The sequence below is a fragment of the Manduca sexta genome, chromosome 17 (genome assembly GCF_014839805.1).
Source record: "Manduca sexta isolate Smith_Timp_Sample1 chromosome 17, JHU_Msex_v1.0, whole genome shotgun sequence".
Lineage (NCBI taxonomy): Eukaryota > Metazoa > Arthropoda > Insecta > Lepidoptera > Sphingidae > Manduca > Manduca sexta.
The window spans coordinates 15,184,130-15,199,933 of record NC_051131.1 but is presented as its reverse complement, the minus strand read 5'-3'; the positions used below and the strand labels follow the sequence as shown (position 1 = coordinate 15,199,933).

Here is a 15,804-nt window from a genome sequence, read left to right as displayed (position 1 = left end):
GACAGTAGTAAGCGTGACTGAGGGCACGCGTTTTGAAGTCTACGTAAGCATGTTAGAGCTGCCCTAAACATACTGATGCTTCTTCGTAGCTTCATGGCCACTACCATTGAAATTTCAATTATATTGTCATAACGTTAGAGTATGCTGTAATCGACACCTAAAACTATGTCGATCTGTACAAGTGAGCGCTGAGCTTTACAAGTAGGTAACGTACGCGAAAAGCAATTTAGGCGTTCATGAGCATTTTGAATGGGAATAGTGAACATCCAGGGAAAGTTTCAATAGGCGTTAATGACAGTTCAGGCAATTACTATTCATATAATTATAGATAAGTATAGCAACAATATGACTTGCAAACTTACCACAACCACCATAGAGCTGGAGCGACTTCTCGAAGAGCTTGAAGACCGAGCAAACGATTTTTTTGTGAAACCACGAAATTGTACATTAACAATCATGTTGAACACTGACCGAGGGACCATTTACAAACATACTTTAAAACAACACAAAACATAAAACATTTGCTTCGATCCGAATCATACGCGACACTAGATGGCGCTTGTTTGTATAATCTGAACTACCCTCACATGATTTACATTTTCCTAATAAAATTCTCAGTTTCACAATATTTTTCACTTTTTTACAATGTTAAATTATAAGAAAAATTACTTTAATATTTACCTATGTACTACGCATAAATATTTTTAAAATTAGAACACTGTGATGTTTAATGGGGCGGTACAAAAATCGACCGAGCTTTGTATTTAATACTTTTATCACCATTTCAAACATTTTGATAAGCCGCGGAATATTAGTCAGATATACGAATACTTTAAATAGTTTACTCAAAATCAACACTTTCTTATTATCACTAACACAAATTTTATATTTATTAAGGGCACGACAAGTTCACGTTACTATGCAGCACAGTACTGCAATTGTTCTTTTTTCAAAATCAACACGCTCCGTTTCTAAATTGCGTAATGGTTGTTGTGTGTTTACAATACAGACCGGCACTAGAAGTAGGTCATCTGATGCCAATACGAAATGCTACATAACATCAGAGGAATTAGGAACGCACTGCCAGCTTTATAAAAGGAAAAGTATTTGAAGCTCCGACAGGCTCATTGCTTGTTATTGTTCTGAGCATTCGCCATACCAAAAACAGCAAACTTCATGTTGGTTTTCTTAAAGATGGTACTGCCCTAGTCGACACAGCAGTTTTAAATTCCTTTGTTTTTTTTTAATATGATTCCAAATACACAAGTTGCAAAGGATCACAAAAATGTGTTTGTAACAATGTGACCCAGATCATAGTAGTTTTAGTGTTATATCTATAAGAGAAGCTAAGTAAATAATAATAACTACTTTATACTTCCTAGAGAAAACTCCATTTGGACCCAACTTTTGTAAAAAGAAATGCCATTAAAAGTATACGGTTTAATTCATATAATCTGTTTACAATCTAAACATACTAAAACGCAACATCTGATAAAGTATTTTAAATGCTTTGAACATCAGCTTTTGGTCAAAGATACAATAAAAATGGTTTTCAATAGAACATATACTTAGTCTGTATAACTTTTAACTTCAAATCTCAGCATGAATAAGCAGAATCTGAAAATCTCGCGTGTCTGATGCTCTTGCCTAGCGCTCGCATAATTGAACTTACATGCGTACTAACTTTGAATTTATCGAAGTTTAAATTAGGCGGAACCGTGGGCAATAATTGTCAACGAAAGCATCTTTGCTGACGTTAAATACATAAATTTAAGGTAATTTAAAGAAATATACAGTTCATCTGTTCCATGACTGCCTCGGTGGCGTAGTTGTATTGCATGTCCGGTACAATAGCGTTCTGAGGTCCTGGGTTCGAATCCCGGGTCGGGCAAAGTGATATTTGGGTTTTCCTGCTCAGTATCAGCCCGGAGTCTGGAATTTGTGCTCGATATGGCGATAGGCTCGCCCCCTATCACATCATGGGACGGAACATACTTGGCGAAAAGTGGGTGGCCCTAGTTGCGCCTCTGTATACCCCTTCGGGGATACATGCGTGATGTTATGTATGTATGTATCTGTTCCATTAAAAACACTAAGACGGGAGGCGGATCAATTACCGGGCCGAGATATTTGTTCGTTCGTTCCAAGTCGTGAAAGTTGAAGAAGCGATACCACTAAATTATTCACACAATACTAGGGACACACTTGAGTACATTACGGCCACTATCTCCACGCCGGCTTGATATTAATCACAACTCTTTATATTTGACCCCCCCCCCCCCCGGCAATCCTGTCGTCACTCGTTACAAACTTCATGCCGGCGGATACTGAGCGACCATACTGGAATTCTTAGTCAAAACGAATTCCTTTAACTTGACTACAGAATTCATCACGCGTCATTTATAATGGTAAAGCGCCGACAGCCTAGTTGAGTTGAACGGACTACCGAGACGAAGGTCCGCGGGTTCAAAACCCAAAGGCTCACACCTGTGGTTTTTCTAAAGTTATGTGAGTATTTTTTGGGAATCATCGCTTGCTTGGTGAAGGAAAAGATCGTGATGAATCCTGCATGCCTGAGAAGTTCTCTTTGATTTTTTTATCAGTTTGTGAAGTCTTTGAATCCGCACTAAGCCAGTGATGTACTAAGGCCTAATTTAGCTGTTACATTGTTATGGAACAGCTTATAATACAGGGCTAGTATTAAAGTATTTTTGCAAACCAAAATCCTGGACCCGCCACTGTGAGCCAGAGTATGTCCAATAAGTCAGACATGAGGATCTTTGTAAGAAAAATGACACTTATTTGGACTTCAGTGTATTTGTATAAAGTGCAGTATGATGTATTAATAAAATCATTGGTTTAAAAAGTTTTGGAATAAATTTTGAAAGAAACAATTATCGAATGTTAGATATTTCACTGTTCTTTCCCGTCAACAAAGGAAACAAATGAAAAGACGAATAATAGCGGCCAGTGGCTTTCGTGGAAGAATGTAATATTTGTTTAGTTTAGCGCCTATTTTCAAAATTTGATCGATTTATTTCAGAAATATAACTCGTACTTATATCAAGGGAAAATTATTTATTTATACTTTGATATGGAATTGTATAAATAAATAATCATTCATGATACACATCAAAATGTATTACAAAATTGCAAACAATCATATAACAATACTATAATAAGGTCGAGTCCACAAGTGGACCACAAATATAGATCTATAAAAATAAAATCTTATAAAGAATATGCGGAAGACTCGTCACATTCAGCCTGTCGCACAGGCACACGAGTTTGAGACGTATTTGACTTGACTTTGGGTCATTTATGACCCGTAAAACATTACTGGGTCAATTATGTCCCCTAATAAGACTTCTTCAGTTTTTTGTTATATATGACCGGGTCGATTTGTCCCGTTTAACCTACACCAGATGGCGATACATCACAACAGCAATCACAGATAGATCTATCAGTTGTGCGCAAATTGAGCCAACTGACTTTCTTTCTTAGCCTTTCTATTCTTTCCCCTGCTTAGCATCCATTTTAAAGGGCTCATTTTCTTCTTCTTTTTTTCCGTATTATTATTATCGCCTAGGTTATTGTAGATGTTTAATGACTGAGTATCCTGGCCAGTGCTGGTCGACGGCAGGGAGTCTAGGTGGCCATTCGTGTCCTCGGTGGTTGTTGGCGGGAGGAAGAAGCGCCCGTCGCCAGCAGCGCCGTTACTAACTCCGTTACTGTTCGACAGCTCTTCTATATTCAACGCTGAATGCGACGACGACACGCCGTTGAGTCTGAAAAAACAATATAAGCAATAATTTTAAAATATATAATGCCGAAACTGAATGAGTAAGTTAATAGGCGCAGTCTGGCGTGAGCGATTTATTTGTGTCCTAATAAAAAAAAGAAAAAAAAGAGATGCGTTGATACGGAGAAGAGTATAACCCACGTCTCAAGAAGTAATGAAGAAATACGGCGTTTAATATATTATTATAATAGCAACAAATTATTTTTGGCATGGTTAAGATCAGGTTATTATGCATAGGCCCTACTACGTCGTCCCTAAGTAACTTTGATAAACGTTATTTTACTAAGCAATATTTTTTCTTAAACCATTGATGAAGTTAATGATTTAGATTGTTAACTTAAGCCTATTTGGACCAAACAATTTGAGAAAATTCATGTTAATCACACCCTCACAAAGTGAAGCTATCGAAGACCTAATCCCGCAAATTTATGTGCAAAAATTAAGCTCATTGCCCCTATAGTTTTTTTGTTTACTTTTTTGCGGATACAGCAAAGTGATCCCAGTACACTTTATAAGTGGAAAAGGAATTTGTTTCTAGATAGTGTGGATGAGCGAGTGATGTTTTGATGCAAAATATCTAAGCTTCACAAAAACGGAAATCCATGGACAATGTCAACTCTAGTAGTTAAAATGCGATCCTGAATATGATTCTAGAAACATGAAATTAATACTGGGTACTTTAAATTATAACACTGTGTATAAAAACAAAATATTGAAATAAAATCAACAAGTTGATCACAACACGAAGCCTTTCTTAGATGACTATGCCTTCTTTGCTACAGAGGACGACCTCCAAACATGCACAAAAAAATACAATTGCAATCCCATAATCCAAAAAGGGTCACAGCTTCATTGCAATGAAGAACCACCATTGCACGTGACACGAAAACAAGAAATCATGCTCCCTAGCGGCCACCGATGATTGGCGATAAACCTTCACTGAGCGGATGTTTCTCCAAATCGCTTCGCCGGACCACGGCTCGCTTGATACGAGAAGAATAAGTAGAACTGGCTGCATCTCCTGGGCAACGCGACCGACCTAACAAACAAAGTGATACCACTTAAAAAACCTCTGAGTTGGCAATGAATGTTTTCATCGGCCGTGGGGGTCATTTTTGACCCACTTATATAACGACAATGAAGTATACCGAGGATTTACATTGCAAACACAATACCTAAGCTATGAAAATGAAGCGATCCTGTTAACATTTTATGTAGCTTGAAATGCAGCACATGTCTGGTGGATTGGCAGCCTAAAAACAAATAAGATGATGTATATACCCAGGAGCTGCTCTGATCTGCCTCGGATTGTGGACGAGGGACTGGCGCAGCTTCTCCCAGAAGTTGTACATGGCACGGCCCTCGCCCGAGTAGTACAGCTTGTGGTAGAACATGAGGTGCAGCGGCGGGGTGCACGACCGGTACATTATCGGAATGATCTTGCGCTGGAAACTGTGCTGTTTCGATTCTGAAAAAATATGGTAAATATTGTAAAACTGAATTTTTTCGAAAATAGATAAGCAAGCAATAGATGCAAATGTCGAAAATGTTTTATTTTTTTTAAATACTAAAAAAAACAGAGAGATTTGATTAAAATCACTAATGTGTTACTTTGAAATACTCGGTTGTTATGACAAGTTGCATCGAAGTTAGCCTGTATACATTGAGTGAAGTAGGCCAGCATAATTCTCGCGACGATCCATGGTGGGAGAGTACAGGAGCTGGACTCTGGCTCTAGTTTAATTCCTACACAATGTTGTATGAATATTTCACGATTTATATCACCTTCGACAAAAAGTTAGAATAGATCCTACCTAGTTCAAATGCTGGGTATGTGTGTAACTATTGAATACAATATCTCCTCACCAATGCTGACGGCCTGCGCGTAATCTCTGTAGAAGGTGTTGGCTGGACTCATGAAGAAGTCCGGCGAGTACACCAGGATGATGTACTGGCACCGCTTGGAGATCAGCTGGGCCACTGGCGCGTACTCCGTCGCATGGCCTGGTAGCAACCTCTCTTTCGTGCATAACTGGACATACAAAAATTGACTTAAAACTGATGGATATATGGTTCATCCATAATCCATATGGGAAGGCATATGAGCTGTATACTGGAAGGTCCTGGAATATAATTAACAGGGAAGGTCATAAAAGTATCTTAGTTCATGTCCTTGATTGTAGAGGACGTATGTAGACAGTTATTTTCAACATATTTGTTTTGTATCAGTTGTCATACTGGGTTGTCCATGAGCCAAATACTGCAAACACATTTCTGCAAGAAATGTGGAATATTAATATTCTAAAACTAGATACTGCTCGTGGCTCTGCCTGTGTAAATGATGCTTCCATTCAAACTAGGTGTAAAGTGGGAATCCATAGTCATTAGCATAGACATGATATTGTGTATGTAATACGTATTTAAGTATATATTAACTATTATTTACTCGAAAAGTCCCGCTGAGCTTCGCTTCGAGTTCGTCAACGAAGTGTTTGTCAGCGTCCGCGTAGAGCACGAACGCGTCGTACTGCTGCTCGTAGCCGTGCCGGTCGTCCACCGTGATGATGCTGTACTCCTCGTCGATCGGCGTCAGCGGGTTGTTGTTGATCATCATCTGGTACGGTTGGTTCACTGGAACAAATATTAATGCTACACATGGAACTTCAAAGCATGCGTTACATTATAAATAGCCCACGGCTGTGACGGAGGCGTCATGGGGCAAACAGTATTTTTGTAGAGCTTTAATATGTTGCTTACTGCAAAAAAAATCACGCATTTTTTTACCTTACCTGGAGATTTAACCTACAATGTCACTTAAAAGTTAATAATGCTGCTATTGGACCATTGAAGCAAAGACTTGCAGGCATTGTTATGATAACTCACCGACGAGCTCTCCCTGGCGACATACTCCTGAAGGTCCATAAGGATGTCGTCATGCACGTCGTATCTGTCCAGCCGCTGCAAGTACTCCAGCAGCGTGCCTACAGTCACGGTGGGGTCCTGCAGCCAAACCTCCAACACACGGGCTGTCTTGTCGCTCGACCGGCGAAAGTTTGCGGCCATTTCTGACGATATGTTGACCAGGGAGGCGAGGCCTCGCCAGTCTCTGAGAACACAAAAGATTAGAAGTTTTCAAAGTGTTTCATTGAACACGATATTTTAACAAAACTGAGGGATATAAAAAATCTCATTAAAAAGATGATAAGTTTGGACTGGAAACTGGATTTTATGTAACTGAGACATGAGCAAGTTGCTCTCATGGTAGTAACTAGGGGTCGCAAACCGGTATCCCGGATTTCGAAAATACCGGAATACCGGACCAAATAAAGAACTTCAAAATACCGGTATTGATTTTACAAATACCGGGATTTTCGGTATTTTATTTTTATAAAATTCAGTACAAAACGTCTGTATAATTATTAATTTTTCGAGTTTTATATCGCAAAAATTTAAGCTGCTTGCAATTTCATTCATTCGTATAGGCGTATATTCTATAAAGAGCGAGCAAAATACATGGTATAAACCATGTATTTTGCTCGCTGTTTATAAAGTAGCAATATAGCCATAGGCTATATATAGCAATATAGCCTTATGGCTATATTGCTACTTTTGTTTTGTTCTAAGCATAGCGGTGTTAACTGTTAATTGTTATTTTAATAGAACTTTTAAGAAATATTTTTTGTTCTTTAAAGTCTATCCTCATTATTAATAGACGTTATTTATCTAAGGACGGAGCATTGCTGTGATAACAAGTCTGTTTCTTAGTGCTGACGGCATGGCAGTCTTCGCAGTGCGTAGACGTAGGGCCGTTGTGATTGGCTAATATTGTGATACAACTTGAATCTAGTTGGCTGTCAGATTAACAAAGCTGAACAAACAGCAAGCTGTCAGATAAACAAAGCTGAGAAACATAACAGGGGGAATAGATGTAAAATACAACCTGTTTAAAAGCCTTGAGCTGCCTACAATAATGGCCTGGTATTTCGCGGGGTTTACCGAAAGGCCGAAATTGTCCTTATTTACCCTATCTACAGCTGCGGACACATAATCGACTTGCTCCTAAGAATAAATTTGCAAGTCATCAGCATACAGATGGTACGCACATTGAAGATTTTGTGTTAAAAGGTTTATGAAGATAGAGAACAATAATGGGGAGATTATGCCGCCTTGAGGGACGCCACAGTCTATATCACGCCAGCTAGACGAAGAATCGTCTAGGCGCACCAACTGTACCGTAGGCGAGATCATAAGGTGGGAGAGGTTTGCAAGAAGAATGTCGTGACTGACTGTATTGAAGGCGTTGGAAAAATCAACCAAAGCCAAAACAGTGACATTGGAATCCTCCATGCCCGCCCTAATATCGCCAGTCACTTTGAGGAGTGCAGTAATAGTGCTATGGCCAGGCCTGAAGCCAGACTGGAGTGGGCACAGTAGGTTGTTTCGGTGCACATGCTCAGACAGTTGCTTGTGAGCACAGGCCTTGAGCACTTTCAAGAGAAAAGGAGAATGGATATGGGACGGAAATGCTTAGCAAGTGATGGGTTAGGGATTTTAGGAAGAGGGATAGCAATAGCTGTCCGCCACAAAGACGGAAAGATACCAGTAGGTACTGAGGGAGGCGTTAATGATATGGGACATGATTGGTAGAAGTTGGTCCAGGATAGGGATTATCATGCGACGACTGATGTTGTCACAGCCAGTAGCATTGGATTTAATGGACAGTATGACTTTTCTAATTTCACCCAACGGCACAGAAGAAAAATGAAAAGTATTAATGTTAGGCCTGGATAGACCCGCTAAGAAATCCATGGTACGACGCCTAGTTTGGTGATCAATCATGGTAACAGATGTGAAATGTTGATTAATGTCATCCAAACCAATAGTCGCACCGTGGACATCTATGTTTTTAACTTTGCCAATACCCAGAGTTCCGAGGAATCTCCAGATACTGGCTGGCGAATAAGAAGAAATATTACTGAGAATATGTCGGCGTTTAGCATTACGTACCATATGGTTACACCGATTCCTTGCAGCCTTAAAAAGGCACCAGTTCTCCTCCGAACGATCCCTTCTGTACTGGCGAAAAGCCCGATCCCTTCGTCTCATCGCCATCCTAACTCCATGTGTAATCCATGGTGCAGGAGGACGTTTTAATTTAATTTTCTTTAAAGGGGCCTGGGTATCAAAGAGTGCAGTGACAGCGCGGTTAAAAATTGCGACTTTATCGTCAACAGAGGTGGCTGCCAATAGGTGATCCCAGTTAAAGTTAGCAGCATCTCCTTTCAACTTATCCGCATCAATGCGACCAAAACTACGAAAGTGCAATATCTTAGAGGGGAACTTGGGAAGTTTTAGGGCGTAAGATATGTAGATGAGATCATAGTGAGTGAAGCCAGGAGCGGGAAATTGACCGTGAGAGAAAACAGGGGAAGGAGCAGAGGTGAGGATAATGTCAAGCCAAGTGTCGTGACCATCCATATTATGGTGGGTGGCTTGCAGTGGTAGGACATGCAGTTTAGCAGAATCAAGCACAATAAGGAGTTTACGAGATCCATGATGATCCACCCGTGATGATTTGATGAGCATATTGTGATCTTATAGATTCCAGAACTGTTTCCAGACTGGAGAAGTAATCAAGAGATGGGGACAGTAAATAACACCTAGTAAGGTTTTCACTCTCTTGACCCAAACCTCAAGAAACAGAAATTTCGCATAAGCAGAATAAGAAGCAGAGGAAGATATTACAGTTTTATATTTTAGGTCGCTACATAAATATATAGCGACTCCGCCCCCTATCCTGTCAACTCGATCATTTCTAATCAAAATGCAACCAGGGAGGGGGTAAAGGGTAGAAGGAAGGTGAGGTTTGAGCCAGCTCTCAGAAATCAGAACGGCATGAACGTTGGCTTACGAAAATAATCTCTTTTCATTCAGCCTTTAACCCGTCATGACTTGTCAAAATTTTATTTTCAAATATGTACAGGTAGCTGAATGTTTGCCGCCAAACATTGACAGCTACGCGTGTGACGGAAAAATAACCTTATTATGTAGTATATAAGGTTATAATCCCGTGACACACGCAAATGTCATGTAGCTGTCTTGGCTCGCCGGCGAGCCACGAGAGACCAAGAGTTAACTAACCACTAAGCTGTCATTAAAATTTGACATTTAATTACTAACTTAAATGTATATTTTCTATTTTTTCTAATATTTCCTCAAATACCGGAATACCGGAATTTATTTTAGGTCAATACCCAAAATACCGGTTTCGAAAAATGGTCCGGTATTGCGACCCCTAGTAGTAACTCGTCATCTGTCCTAGTCTTGCGACTCAATAGTGCTCACGGCACGCATTTAAACCCACTACAGCGACACTATAGTAACAAACAAATATAGTTCTTATAGTAAAAGCAATACAAACTGGAGATGCTGAAAAGGGACATCATCAACGTGTTTACATGTTTAGTTTGACTTACATTTGAAACAAATAAATACAAACCCAACTTACTATAAACAATTAAAAAATAGAGTAAAAACATTGCCCACCTTAACGGAAGGATAAGGCTCTTTCATTTCTAAACGAACATGAATTAAACGTCTGGTAAAGCCCCCTAATTCTTAAATACCAAATATAGCGTTTGCTCCGCGAAATATAATTTTTATTAATTACCAATGTTTACAATAGTTAAGCGTTATCAATTATAAAAGTCAAACAAGATTCAATCGGTCAGGAAATACCACAGATTCCCTTGCCCGGAGCTAGAGGGGTTATCGAGAGCATGCGGAGGTCATTAAGCACGAGACGGGGACTCTGTTCTTAGTGAATGACCACGAGTCTAACGATGAATACTCTCATTTCTTTTAAGTTACCCAAAAAAAAAATTACTGCTGGTAGGTTTCTCATATGTGAGACTTCACCTGGGTAGGTACAGTCAGCAACAGAAGTCGTTGAACATAATTTATTTCCAATATTTCCTAATCATTATCATTTACCATAAGTTACTGATTACATTAAATTCAAAACAACTTGTCATAATTGAACTACAAAAGTAGCTGAACGCAGTCAAACCATTAACTGCTAAACATTACTAGCGATTTTTTTTGATCTGTAATAAATACGAATGTGGCTGGAATAAGCAAATTCTTTGTTTTATATACACAAGCTTTTTTCCTATTCGTTAAATTGAACCCATCAAGCTTCAATACACCCATCTCGCGAAGCGCAGCGCACCGCGTTTTTTACTATCAAAACATTACCGAATAAATACAACAGTCCAGAATATCAATTAAATTGTTATTTTATAACATATTAGCTTTGGCTCGCTGCTCTGCCCGCGTGAAAAAGTTTTTCAAGGACAAAAGTCATTCTTTATATTTATCCGGGATAGAAAGTAGCCTATAGCACTCAGGAGTAATGTAGCTTCTTATTAGTGAAATATTTTCAAAATAAATTAAGTAGTTCCTGAGTTTAGCGCATTCAAACAAACAAATTCTTCAGGTTAATATAATAGTATATATTGAAGTTAATAACCAGAATTATATATTTTTTTAAGTATGGGTAAAACATCATAATATATTAGTAAATAATATTATAACAATAATAGGAATAGGTTAGTTACATTTTAAACATTCTATTTTATAGAGCACTGGCTGGTTTAAGAAACAAATGTGTAAATTAAAAATTATTCTGGCAGTAGATTCTCCTCGAAGGATTCAACATAAACGTCAGTTTCTTTTTCATACTTTTTTCAGCCAATCCTTTACTTTGGTATCCATATTATAGGAAGTAAAAAATAACTAGTCCGCCATATTGGATTTAGAAGGACGTCATATGTGTATGTTAATATAGAAGGACGTCACTTAGTTAACCATGCATTGTCATCCAAACTAAATGTATATCCAATATTTTATTCCAATAGGTTGAGGAAAAAATCGCTTAAAAAATCATTTGCAAGATTTGGCCCAAACATACATACATACATACATACATACATACGCACATAAATGCATACATCCGCAGATGCATAAATACATACAAACTTTGCATCGTAAATTAAAGCTTGTGATAAAATAAAACTATGTTAAGCAAATAGTGGTGTAGACTCCTATCTTATTTTAAATAATGAAATTCATCTACTAATGCACTATCAAGTTATAAAACTAACAAGTTAAATGTATAGCGACTTATGTAACATTGAAATGATGACATTAATCTGTACTCTTCTTTGTTAAGTGATTTATGGTCCGTTTCAATGTTCAGGTGTTTTTTTAATTAGTATCTGTTCATCGACTTTTGTTGCCGACCGTATCACCACAATGTCTAATTCTACCGCCAAGCAGCAGTGTTTAGTTACTGTAGTGTTCCGGTTTGAAGGGTATTGTAGCCAGTGTAACTGCTGGACATAATAAGACTTAACGTCTCATGTCTCAGGATGGCGAGCGCAATGGAATACCAAACAATACTTTGTAATTCAAGGTGTTGGATGATGTTTCTTCTGTTTATGGGCGGTCATATCGCTTACCATCAGGCGAACTTCAAGTTCGTCTCGTCATTCAAAGCAATAAAAAAATAAATGAAGACAATTTATCATTAAAGTAAAGTACCGCCGATTTTACCAGATACCGCAGCCATCATAAGATTGTAATGTTTAATATCTTCTGAAACTTTAATTGTTGCAGGTTTGGCAGGCGTGAGGCGAGCCTGATATGGATGACAACGCGAGTACTAGGCCTCCCGCTTTCCTAGACGTCAATAGCGTCTCAAAATTCTGGGGCTCCTTTAGCCCCTATCTAAATGAGTCGCCCACAAGGCGGTATCGCACAGAGACGGCTCCGCGCAGCTACCTTTGTGCAACAGGATATCCTGGGGCAGTCTCTTAAGTGCCAAAGAAGGCCGACGAAAAAGGGTTGGCGGGCATACTTCACATTTTCTTATTTAAAATGATCCCTTATAATAGTTTATGGTTACAATTTCATTGTCTACCTCTATTAGTAAAGTACATATACTTTTAATGACCCACTTTCCCATGCTTATTACCATTATCTTAAAAAAGAATTATTTAAAAAACATCCTAATAATTTAGAATACATACACATTTATTATTCCCTTCTCTAAATATAAAATAATTCATTGTAGTAATTTAGAAATACGATAACAATATCATGAATGTAGTACATTGGTATTTAATAAGTTCAATATATATTCATTATCAACATTTTTTGCTTTTATACTCTAGAGGTCACGTAATTTGAGGTCAGTTAATAATAAAATTAGACATTATCAGTGTCAGTATTTTAACTTTCATAATTAATTTTATAAATTTTGGTTGGTTTATTTGTACTATAACAAAAATAATATAATCTTGGAGCAATACAATAATTATACAAACTCCGAGCGAAACACAAACAAAGATAAAGCAGTGCATGTTATATGGACATAACACAAAATAAACCAAAAATATATATAAAAATATTTTTGCATAATTTACAAAAATGGTTGAATTTATGTAAATTCCATTAGCAATTTATTTTCTAAAATATATCTTTTATTATTGATTACTAGAATGAATGAAATGTTTAAATAAAAGCTCAGTGAAGCATTGATCTCTAGCACATCTGCTGGTAATCATCCAATATGCTGCAATATTTTTGAAACTCCAATAGGAACTTGAATTTCTTCGATTTTTTATAGATGTAGTTCAATCTTTACGACAAGTTGGCCTCCTTATGTCAATTCTCCTAAATCCAATTCTATGCATGAACAATTCAATTCTCATGAGAATCGAACCAAAGCAAATCAATGGACTGTAGTGCCTGTATTTGAGAGCAAATATACTCAACCTACAGCCCGCATGCTGCAGCATCTTTACAACTAGTATACAATAATGGTTGATTACTGCTGATCTAGACAATTGAATTGAGCAGACAAAAAATAATATATATACTAGTAACTGATATGTCATCAGGAATAAAAAAAAATATAGGGATTTACATATCTTGTGACCTGTGGCACTAAAATTTAGATATCATTTGTTTGATTCAATATTTTCTTTACGGCCAGTCTGAATAATGTACTAAAACTTAAATGGACCGCCCCCAGGCAATTCTTCTGCGCTCGGTCTCCACACCGAATGCATGCCCATGCATGGGGGTACATTTGTCATGGCCCTAGGCACAAATTAAATAAATGTGTATACCTCATGGTTCCCATTTCACATTGAGGCCTATAAGAGCTCGTGAACATTTCCCTTCATTCTCTCCTCCACCCATCCTAGTATAGTTCCTTCTCCCCCCTTCCACTTCCGTTCCAGCTATCCCCTATATATTCCCCTTGGAACTGCCGTGGTTACCAAACCGGGGGATAGCTTGTATTTCGTTTGCAGGCTAACCTGGTGATAACAATGGTGGTCACGAAAAAAAAAACAATTGGAGATTGCTATCGCATTCCACAGTAAAAATTACGCTAACTGTTACTACTGTTGCAATATCCCGTAACTCCAGTGCACCGACTAGTGTTTTATTATTGCACAGAATACTAATAATGATTTAAAAATGTTTTCGAGAATATTCAATGTTTTCAACTATAACAATTTTCAATGGTATTACATAAGATTTTGTGTAAAGCCATTTAAATAAAATACTGCATAGATTATCTCTATGTTCATCCTTGACAAAAATGACAGTTATCATATTCAATCCAAAATTAGAGAGCTAAACTGTATGGATAAGGTAAGATGAAATCGGCAATCTGATTTTATAGTCACTTTTTGTTTTGTTTCTGCTATTATTACTCGACATTGGCAAAATTATGGATAAATAAACAATGGCACCCATAATATAAAAGAAGAAAAAGGTATTCTTACCCATCTTATTTTATAAAAACACAGATGTCCACCAAAACTTAACATTTCAATTGCTTATAAATTGTCTGTAAAGTATTGTGACCAGTTATTAATAAGTAGTACAGTTACAACTAATTAATTTCATGTTTCGAATTATTGACAATGTTTTCCTTATAAAAGGATATTGCTGCATTCTCAATTATAGGACTTCTGTGAAAACATCATCACAACTGGGATATGTTAAATATTAACATTTTCAAATATTGCAAAGAGTAAAAGAATATATATGTGTGTAATATACTTATTTTATTTTCATCAGGAGCATTAATCATTTGAACTGAATCAGGAACAATTAAATAACAAAGTATCTCAAGTGAGCAATTTTGTGTATACTATTATTTAACTGAGTTTTTGGTTTATTTGCTTGATCTCTAATGAAACTACGAATACACACACATACTCAGGCCCTGAAGAGGTTGACAGAGGCGCAACTGGTGCACCTACTTTCTGCCATTCTGCCCTTGATATTATATGGGGGAAACATATTGCCCTCTCAGACACAAATACCATGACCCTGGACTGATACTGAGTAAAATAAACAATATCACTGGTACCCAGTGCCAGTTACAATTGATGCACCATAATCTGGTCCTAATTTACAGTCAAGTTGGGAAGATATAACCTTGACAGTGTCATATTCCACTAACATAATACATGTACAATTGTATAATAATATTTTTATCCTTGCAACACCATAATTCTTGGTTTCATTGATGGATTTATTCCTAGCCAAATTTAGACTACCACAGTCATTCTCAATGGAGATCAGTCAGGTACACAGGATATTATTATAATGAACATGTGTGTGAGCAATACACGTGCATTCTTCCTTCACTCTAATAGTCTGGTGAGACAGGAATCATACATGATAGAAAAGAGCTCAGGCACAGGACCAACGGCTTTAAGTGCATTGCAAGGCATTGGGGAATCACACTGCCAACTTCTTGACTCTAAGCTGCGGCTGAGTAATTAAAATAGAAAAGCCCAGTTACAATTAATTTTTAGCCTAATTTGAGATTCCATCTCAGGACCTCAGAATGATAGTCATACTTGTACAGTAGGGTGGAGCGTCAAAGTATGGAGAGAAAAAAAAGTCACCAA

The 15,804-nt window shown here is 37.6% G+C and overlaps 1 protein-coding gene across 1 annotated transcript; it reads right to left on the bottom strand.

Annotated features, from left to right (window-relative positions):
• Positions 1–2,511: 2,511 nt before the first annotated feature.
• On the bottom strand, positions 2,512–14,027 carry LOC115451464 (myeloid differentiation primary response protein MyD88). The gene is made up of 7 exons (XM_037439590.1): positions 13,999–14,027; positions 6,686–6,908; positions 6,592–6,604; positions 6,249–6,433; positions 5,669–5,834; positions 5,084–5,270; positions 2,512–3,788 (listed from the first exon to the last, which is right to left on the bottom strand). Exons 1-7 carry the CDS (start codon positions 14,010–14,012, stop codon positions 3,464–3,466), a joined length of 1,113 nt encoding a protein of 370 aa, XP_037295487.1. The 5' UTR covers positions 14,013–14,027; the 3' UTR covers positions 2,512–3,463.
• Positions 14,028–15,804: the final 1,777 nt, after the last annotated feature.

Excerpts from the sequence above, each read along its gene's own strand:
- LOC115451464 (XM_037439590.1), bottom strand. Across the intron at positions 5,835-6,248 it reads AGCTCAGCGGGACTTTTCGA|TTATGCACGAAAGAGAGGTT; the intron begins GTAAATAATAGT and ends TTGTATGTCCAG. Across the intron at positions 3,789-5,083 it reads CAGATCAGAGCAGCTCCTGG|ACTCAACGGCGTGTCGTCGT; the intron begins GTATATACATCA and ends TTGTTTTTTCAG.